The 9,106-nt window shown below is 38.9% G+C and overlaps 1 protein-coding gene across 4 annotated transcripts; it reads right to left on the bottom strand.

The window, feature by feature from the left end:
* Positions 1 to 60: 60 nt before the first annotated feature.
* LOC137737932 (autophagy-related protein 11) lies at positions 61 to 8,487 on the bottom strand. 4 transcript variants are annotated; one of them, XM_068477519.2, is made up of 6 exons: positions 8,072 to 8,487; positions 6,769 to 7,881; positions 3,408 to 5,112; positions 1,412 to 1,632; positions 878 to 1,091; positions 61 to 683 (listed from the first exon to the last, which is right to left on the bottom strand). In XM_068477519.2, the coding sequence occupies exons 2-6, from the start codon at positions 7,710 to 7,712 to the stop codon at positions 291 to 293; spliced, it is 3,477 nt and encodes a 1,158-aa protein (XP_068333620.2). In that variant the 5' UTR covers positions 7,713 to 7,881; positions 8,072 to 8,487; the 3' UTR covers positions 61 to 290. The 4 variants fall into 4 exon arrangements, with proteins under 4 accessions (XP_068333620.2, XP_088538999.1, XP_068333621.2 ...); XM_088682873.1 differs by having other exon boundaries at positions 6,769 to 7,912; positions 8,072 to 8,443; XM_068477520.2 differs by having other exon boundaries at positions 6,769 to 7,871; positions 8,072 to 8,408.
* Positions 8,488 to 9,106: the final 619 nt, after the last annotated feature.

The following is a 9,106-nucleotide window of genomic DNA, read 5'->3' as shown; positions in this document are numbered from 1 at the left end:
AAAGCAAAGTAAAGCGAAAACAGAAAAACCAAAGCAAATAACAGCAAACAGAACCAGACGAGTGCAAAGCAGCCAGCCCGGGATGAGCTCATACATATACGATGATAGATTCCACCTCAGACATTCACAGAAATAGGGAGACAAGATCAAATTCTATTGGATCATCAGCTGTACAGAATGAAAGAATATCAAAGTCCCAATCTCCCGCTAAAAGGATTATAAATTTTTAATGTAATATTCATATGTACACTTGGGATTCTTCCATCACGTCAATCTGCCTAGTGCAGGGATCAGGAAGGAGGTGGGGTATGAATGGTGGTGGTACCAGGTAACATGGCTACTGTCACTACGAAGTATTCACAGCCAACAGGGAGACCATACGGGTTCAATCCTGAATTCAAGGTCAACCGGTCGGTTTCCGTGTCAGATGTTAGGTCGTTCTCAGACCTGGTTGAACTAGGAGCCAAAGGCTTCACAGTCTGCCGTTCGATATGCACAATTTGCCCAACAATGTAGTTAGGTTGATTTGGGAGACGATCAGTAAACAAGGCTACAGATTCAGCAGACAGGTAGTAGTTGGAGCAATTACGATTAATTGCCTCGTACTGCCCAGATGTGTTTAGAACAAATGCAGCAATCTCGTGGACTTCCAAGCGGCCGAAAGATATCTTCTCTTTGTTTGCCTGCAGCAAGATTAAAAGTCGAAATACCAACTGTTAATTCATCACTCAGCCAGAACAGAATTCAGGTCACACTCGATGCCTAGGTGTCAACCATGAGCAGAGAAAATTACATTAAACCATTTAACTTTTATTTTGGTATCAGGTAACAAATATTTCTTTTCCGTTGAACAAAATATCCCTCTATTATCAATTACCTGCTTCTCAAGTTGATGCTTTGTGTACAAAGTTTTAACCAGCTCCTTCTTCTCTTCCAATTCTTTTCTAAGTTGTCCATTTACAGCTTCAATCTTTGGATACTTGTCAAGCAGCTCTTCACGGTGCCTTGACAAAAAACCAACTCTATCTGCCAGAACCTGAATACATTTCCGAAATTCAACAGTACCATCATCTTCACTGTCGTTAATAGAACTGAAACAATTCAAAGCCCAAATCAGAGTCATCTCCCATTGTCAATAACTGAACTAAAAGTATTCATTGAATGGAAGTATCCACAAAAATTCCTGCAAACATGAACATCTTTCCATCCATTACAATACTTTCTAGTGGTTTTTTTTTTCATTGTACTTCTTTCGTTTCTTTTTCACATCAAAATGACCTGCTTTTGTAAAAAGAACTTTCAGAAGGAATGCTATCAAGGTTGCATGAGATATAGTGTCAGACAAGAATTACTGAGAAATACTAGAATTTGTTCAAAACAGTTAAAGTAATAAGTGGTGTGGAAAACTTACTTGCCCAGAGATTGTGCCAAGGTGTGCAAAGATTCATTAAAACTAGCTACCCCACCCTGGGCATATACACAGCTCCTTAGTCTTTCGAAAAGGCCACGCATTTTCACAGCAGATGTGCGCAATGCACTATACTCCGAGGCCCTGCGATCAGCTGCACAAAGATGGGTTTGAGCTTCCTCTCTTGCCTCGTGCAAACAATTCTCCAGGTGAGCACAATTCATCTGGCATGGGCCAAGCATGAAAATATACAATCGGAAAATGGAAAAGCTAAGAATTAATAAAGCTAAATATAAGTTTTAACCACAGTTGTGTGGATATGCTTTATGTAGCCATCAATGACTCAATGAGACACCGTCGTCATAATTGATGATTTTACCAACCACAACAACAACAACAACAACAACAAAGTCGGCTGTATGAATCCTAGAACGCCATTGCGCTCGGTTCTATGCCACGTCTTCTGTTAGATCCAAATACTCTAAGTCTTTTCTTAGAGTCTCTTCCAAAGTCTTCCTAGGTCTTCCTCTACCCCTTCGGCCCTAAACCTGTCCTGTAATCGCATCTTCTAACCGGAGCGTTAGTAGGCCTTTGTTTCACATGTCCAAACCACCGTAACCGATTTTCTCTAATCTTTCCTTCAATTTCAGCAACTCCTACTTTACCTCAAATATCCTCATTCCTAATCTTATCCTTTCTCGTGTGCCCACACATCCAACGAAGCATTCTCGTCTCCGCTAAACCCATTTTATGCACGTGTTACATGCTTCACCGCCCAACATTCCGTGCTATAAAGCATTGCCAGCCTTATTGCCATCCTATGAAATTTTCCTTGAGCTTCAGGGGCATACGATGGTCACACAACACGCCGGATGCACTATTCCACTTCATCCATCCAACTTGTATTCTATGGTTGAGGTCTCTATCTAACTCTCCGTTCTTTTGCAAGATAGATCCTTGGTAGCGAAAGCGGTCGCTCTTTGGTACTTCCTGATCTCCAATCCTCACCCCTAACTCATTTGAGCCTCCGTTTGCACTGAACTTGCACTCCATATACTCCGTCTTTGACAAACTTAGGTGAAGACCTTTAGATTCCAACACTTCTCTCCAAAGGTTAAGCTTCGCATTTCACCAACCAATAAGAAAAATTTGATTTTTATGGTAGACGTAGAATGAAAAATTAACGCTAGCCAGCCTTCACCACGACACCGTTCTTCTCCTCAATTCCTATTGAAGTTTGAGTTTTCCAGTGCTCTCCCTTCCAACTAGAGGTTTTCAACCACTTCCATATCTACAGTACTATTTTGTTTTACAACTGGTTACAATTTTCTTGAATGTATTACAGTAGTTACATATATTCTAAAAATACTGTGTAATTCTCACTTCATGAATGTATTGTTGACGTATCCCACAGTCAACAAAACAGAAAAGTTAATGATACTTCAATTTGAGTATCCAACATGTTGGACAGTATCGTAGGGGTGTAGGTATCAGATATGCACCCTTCCCTAAATTTCGAATATCTGGGCAACATAGTATCTACCACGACAGCATAATCCATCTTTTTTTAAGGTATATATAGATTAAAAAGGGCAGAACCCTCGGGAAATAAAAGTCGATCATTCTTTGCAAGAATTGTTCTAAAGGAAACAAAAGCGGGCTAGGGATCATAGTTTAGCATTTTTAAATAGCAACTTCTATTCAACAGTCCATATTATGTTGAAAAATATTCAAAAGGAAAATACCAATCAGGTGAATTAAGTTTATTGTGACTTCAACATAAGATCATCTAAGAAACACCAACTACAGAATATGTGCCACCCACAAATTCACTCGATGTGCGTGTGAGACAGAGAGAGAGAGAGAAGGAGAGAGAGAGAGAGAGGATGTATTTATAAAAGAAAGAACAGAACAGAACAGCCAGATGCATGAGCTCAAAATTTCTGAGAAATGGTCTCTCGGAAAAAAAACATAAAAAAAGTGGTTGAGTCAGGAGTACCTGAGATTCATCAAGGAGTTTCCGATTTGTGTCCAATTCCCTCTTAAGCATAGAAACATCCTCCATAGCAGCTTTAAGCTTAATTTCTGTTTCACTCAACTGGTTTGACTTCTCTGAAAGTGCGGTTTGCAATTCCAACAACAGCTCTGCACTGACTTTGGTGTTCAAGCCTGGGTCAATTGCTGTTTCACACGGTATAACATTAAGAGGTTCAGGCATGCTTTCAGCAGTTGAACTGTTTGACAGTGACATGCCCAGCTGCCCCACCATCTTTTCTTTCCCATCTTTACCACCGGCCAGCAGTTCTTTATGCTTTAGCTCTTGCATGGATGAATCCAGTGGATGATTTTGCATGGATGAATCTATTAGATGATTTTGTACTGCCGAAGAATCCATCATATTTTCATCTACCCCATCTCTCATTTTTCCAGGTTGCACATTGAACAGACCCAAGTTTGCATCAAAAACACTAGAGATGCAGGAAACCTCATCCATGGGCTCAGTATTAGATGGGCAAGGCATATGGACTTCCCTACCACCTATGATTTCTTGCTTGCAGTCATCAACCTTGTCAGACAAAATTCCAAATTCAGAGGCATCCTTATCATTTGAAATCTTCTGGCTTTGCAAATACTGATCAGACAGTCTCTGTTCAAGTTCTTGAATGCGTTTCTCATATGAAAGACACCGCATCTGCTTCACCCTAAGCATAGATTGTAGATGCTTTTCATATTCATCTTTCAGGTGCAAGGCTTCAGCTGTCTTCTTTGTGGCACCTTTCAATAAATTATCCACTTTACTATCATCCAATGATTCAAAGTCTACTTCAGGCCAGAATGAACAGATCACAGCTATTGCAGAAGCCAGTTCTGCTTTCAATTTTGCATTCTCAACTTCCAACTTACCAGTTCCAGCAATCTCTACCAACTCACCGCCTTCAAGTAGCTCCTCAGAGTCACAATTCTCAATGTTATCCAATATACTCTTGTCAGCACCAACCGAATGACAAGTTTCGTTCGACATAGAATACGAACCTCTAAACGCACTCTTGGAAGACAGTGGAGTCAAGTACTCAGGAGCATAACAGTCAATGTCTGAAATCTCAATATCAAGCAAGCTAGTATCAAAAGGAGCTATGTTGACATCACACCGATTGAGGGTATCATATAATCCCATGGATGCTAATACATCCCTGGGTATGTATAAACTGTGAGCTTTCAAAAACTCCTCCCGTCTCCTGACTTCAGTCTCCCTTTTTGTCGCAAGTCTTTCAGCCAACTGTCCAGCCATCCCCATGTAAAGCTTCAAGGAAGCCTTTCGTCTGACTATTTCTGCTAAACAGGCTCTATAAGCAGGGCCAATCCCGCGAACCAATTTTAAGTCCCAAAATAGATCCTCTTGACGCACCATTGCCTCTCTAAAAACAGGAAACTGTAATTTTGCATCTTTAATGACGTAAGAAATATATGCTATCTTTTGCATATAATTATGGAGAAATACGTTCATTTCATTCTTTTTATCCTTGCAGAAGTCGAGGAGCTTAGAAATTGGATGATCACAAGCCTGCATCCTAGGCAGGTGATTTTTATCATGGACATCAGACATAGGGCCCAAGGCTGAAACTGCATCATGTGGACGAAGTGAGGATGACAATTGGCAAGACAAGCAATCATCCACAAGTTTCTTGACAGTATTTACATCTTTGCTGCATGAATTAAAATTGGTGAATCGATCGCTGATATTTAAAAGTAATATAACTAATTTAGTATTTCACAGCAGAAAATTGTGTATCAAAGTGCAGTAGTGGAATTTGAGAATCGTGGTTCCAAAGACCATAATATTCAGAAGGCTTTAGCAGTCCTGGAGGTTTATGACCCAGTCAGCTTCATATCTATTATGACATGCCTCCACCATAACAGGTGTATGAGTACATCAGATTGCTAAAATCATTCAAAAGAATACAAGTTCATGCATATATAAATAAAGAGAATGGCCACTTACTAAATGTCACCATACTTGAAACAGAAGGACAGCCACAAACAATAGAAATTGAGTTCTGCTATTCCCTCCCACTTGTCCTATACTCCCACACACATTAAAATATAAACGTTATCTACAAATTTATCCCCTACAAAATTTCCATTGACATAATGCTTTCCCCAACCTCCCCAACACCAAACTGAGCAGAAAGGCCTCTCCATTGAAAAAGAGTCTTTTACTCAAGCCTTTCTTGTCATTTCACAAAATAAACTAGTCATTAGTCATTAGAAGGTTTTGAGCTTTGAAGCTAAAGCATAGCATCATAGGAGGAAAATTGATTTAGTGAAAATATGAAGTAACTTCAGATGCAAACTCAACCACCTTATGGCTTTTGGTACCTAACTGATGGAGAAAAGAATTGGGTGTTTACTGACTATGATGTTTTAGTCTTTTACTTTCTAGGGTTTTAAAATAAAGGCTGCTGTACCAGCAGGCCCGTTAGCCTTTTAATTTCCTTGTTCTACAAGTATTAGGTTTACTTTTTTTCTTCTTTAAGGATTAGTTTCTTTCCTATTTTATTCGGTTAAGGTCATTATAAATTACATCCTTGTAACTCTTTGGAGACAGTTTTGGACGATTGAATTAAACTTGCTGGATCTTTGCTTCTCTCTAGGTTTGTGTGATGCAACCTAACCCTAGGTGTGATGCCTCAGGCCTCTAGGAGTGATTCCTATAAACCCTACTGGTGCGGTGCTCGTAGTTTCTATCCTTTTTCTCATAATTTTCCTTCATCTTTCTTTAAGATTTCCGCTATGCCTTCTTCCTACAATTCATAAACTCAACAACACTCAAATTAGACAGACATCCTCCCTTAATTGAGGTTGTCCTGCATCACTAACTCATCTACTTCTACTTCATTAGGTTAAGCACTTATCTAGTGGTAGTTGTTTGTTTTAAGAAAAAACACAAATATTTGTATCTCTGTACAATTCAGTTGAGGAACACTGAAGAGCTTAAGGGTAGCAGACTAGGAGATTAAACTAAAACAACGCCAGTATATGAAACAATAACAAACAAATGATGATCCAACGTACACATGAAAGCACACATACAAAACTCTAAATTAAATCTGGAATCATGTCCACCATATGTTCTTAACATGAGATATGTTACAATAATACGACTCATGCAACGTAACTGCTAACAAATTATAAATTCTAAAAACAGATGTGGTTTTCAGCAACAACAAAGTGTTAAAATGATCAAATGAGCCCATTCATAAATAATCTCCAAATGATTAAAAATAACTTGACAGAGGAAGTTGAAAAGACAAATAGACAAAAAGGATATATCTGATACATAATTATGACTGAAAACCAACCTCAAAGATTGCATTATACTCTTTTGCTCATGAATATATCTTTGATGATCCTTAATTGTGAGTTCCAAATGCCTAATAGGCAGTGAAGCCCTGTTAGAAAACAATTCTTCGACTTTCCGCTTTACCTCGCTAAACATCTGCTTAAACTGTGAAACCTTATTCTCAAACTGCCTGTGGGAACTGCTACAAATTTCTCCCGCTTTCCTCAAGGTCTCTTCCTTCACAAAATCCGACAGGCACTTCCAAGTGGCAGTCTCTAATGCAGGGTGAAGCTTGACAGATCTCAGTTTCTCTACATCCCTCCAGAGATTGATCAAAAGATCAGAATGACTTTGATGCTGTTGTGAATAACGCTTCATGAATTCTGTATAGGTTTGGTTTATCATTTTATAATATTGATCCAAATTACCCCTAGCAACCTCCACTGCCCTCTCTTGAACCTTTTGCTCCATCAAAAGCCTCTCACAGTTCTCATATTTTACTTGGGTACGACTGTAAATTGCATGACCCTTGTGGTAGTGGTACCTAAATTGCCTTTCATAAGAAGGCAAGGCCTTCATAGCAAGGTCCAAAGCATCATCCAAAGGGTGAGGGCCATGTGAAGCTGACGGTGACTGGGGGTCAGCAGTGTCAAGAATATCAACTTGCTCTGGTGGAGGGAGCGAAGAATTAATTTGCAGCCTTGCTTTATTGAATATAAAAACTTCCTGACCATCAGCTGGAAGGTTATATGCCGAAAGCGGCCTCTGTGGCGTAAGTTTCATATCCAAACACAAAACAAGCTGGTCATTGAGATTAATCCCAGCCATAGATTCAATATACCGCATAACTACCTCTACCAGTGTGGTTTCTTCACAATCAAGTTCAAATGAATGCCCATTCTCAGCAATATGAACCAAAAGCTTGCCCTGATGAACCAAACCTTCAGCCATACTTGAACTCATCTTATCTCAAAACAAAGGATGCTCGACCACAAATTCAACAGAATCAAATATCCAGTACCATACATACAAGTACAACGGAAGTTCCAAACCCAAAAGGTTAAATTCGATACCGCTGAACTCCAAGCAATTGAATTGAGCAAGCCACTTTTGTAGAATGACCTGCAAGCAACTGGAAAATTCCCGATATATATATCTCCATCCTCGACCAAAAAACAAAAAAAAAAAAAGAAAAAAAAAACCCAAATTATCACAAACCAATAAATTTAACCCAATTCTGAATAACCCACAAAAGATTTTATCGAAAAAAATTAACAAAACAAAAAGAAGAGCATGGAGGAAGGAGAATAAGCAAGACGTACCACCAAATTCTTGAAAAGCAGCCAAATCCACATCAAAAATTTGTCGAGATAGTCTCGAATCCTTCACGATCATCAACCCTCAAACAAATTTCAACAAATATAATCGACGACGACGACTTTCAAAACTGAGGAGGAAGAGGAAGAGAGGTAATCGAAAGGGATTGGTTACGTGAAGAAAAGACCTCACCACAAACACAAGGTTTTTACGAAACTCCTCTCCCTTTCACCTTTCACCTTTCACACATATTATATATACCATGCCCACACACCCACACCCGCCACTCCGCCGTCTCCGCTCTTCCTTCTTCACCAACCTCCTTTTTTTTTTTTTTTTTTTATGAAAAAAAACGTTCGTGTTGAAACCAAATGATAAACAAATTCAACTTACTTCGTGACAAAGCTATAAGATCTGGTGTGCCGGCCAAAGCCTTTCCAATGGTTTAATTTACTACAGGATCTGGATCGTTGGATTTTGATTCAATAGCTACAGTTATTATACATTTTAAAGGGTCCTTATTTGTAGCTATTGGATTAAATTTCAACGGCACGAATCCCAAACTAGGTGGATTTGGTAGAAAGGAATCTGATCCCTTTCCCATTATTAAGACTCATACCAGTCAAGGAGAGTACCATTTTAGGTAGTACAATCCTTATTAAATTGGGAGAATCCCAGAAGATATCTAGAAAGAAGATATTGCATCCTCTTAGGACTGTGATTAATTGCAGCGCATGCCAATCCTTAAATTGTAAAGACTTTAAGGTTATAGGAAAGGAAACCTGCTGATTCCTTACTGGACTAGGTTTCCATATGTTGTTGAACAAGCATGGTCAATCTTAGCGAAGTTTAGGGTTGGGTTCGGTTCAAAATGATTCGATGTTTTGCCAAAACCGAAACCGAACCAAAATTTTGGTTATATTCAGTTCAATTTTTTTCGATTTATTTCTGGTTCAGTTTTTTTTTTTTTTTTTAATGAATAAAAATTGAAATTTAAAATTTTAACATCTCCAGTACAATCATAACATAAGCATTCCTAC

The sequence above is a fragment of the Pyrus communis genome, chromosome 13, assembly GCF_041283825.1.
Source record: "Pyrus communis isolate YQ-2024b chromosome 13, ASM4128382v1, whole genome shotgun sequence".
NCBI classification, from domain to species: domain Eukaryota; kingdom Viridiplantae; phylum Streptophyta; class Magnoliopsida; order Rosales; family Rosaceae; genus Pyrus; species Pyrus communis.
This window is presented reverse-complemented; position numbering and strand designations above follow the sequence as displayed.

Coding starts and splice junctions, on each gene's coding strand:
- LOC137737932 (XM_068477519.2), bottom strand. CDS start 7,712: ATGAGTTCAAGTATGGCTGAAGGTTTGGTTCATCAGGGCAAGCTTTTG. Junction 1,633..3,407: donor AACTCCTTGATGAATCTCAG/GTACTCCTGACT, acceptor GGCCCATGCCAG/ATGAATTGTGCTCACCTGGA. Junction 684..877: donor AGCATCAACTTGAGAAGCAG/GTAATTGATAAT, acceptor ATCTTGCTGCAG/GCAAACAAAGAGAAGATATC.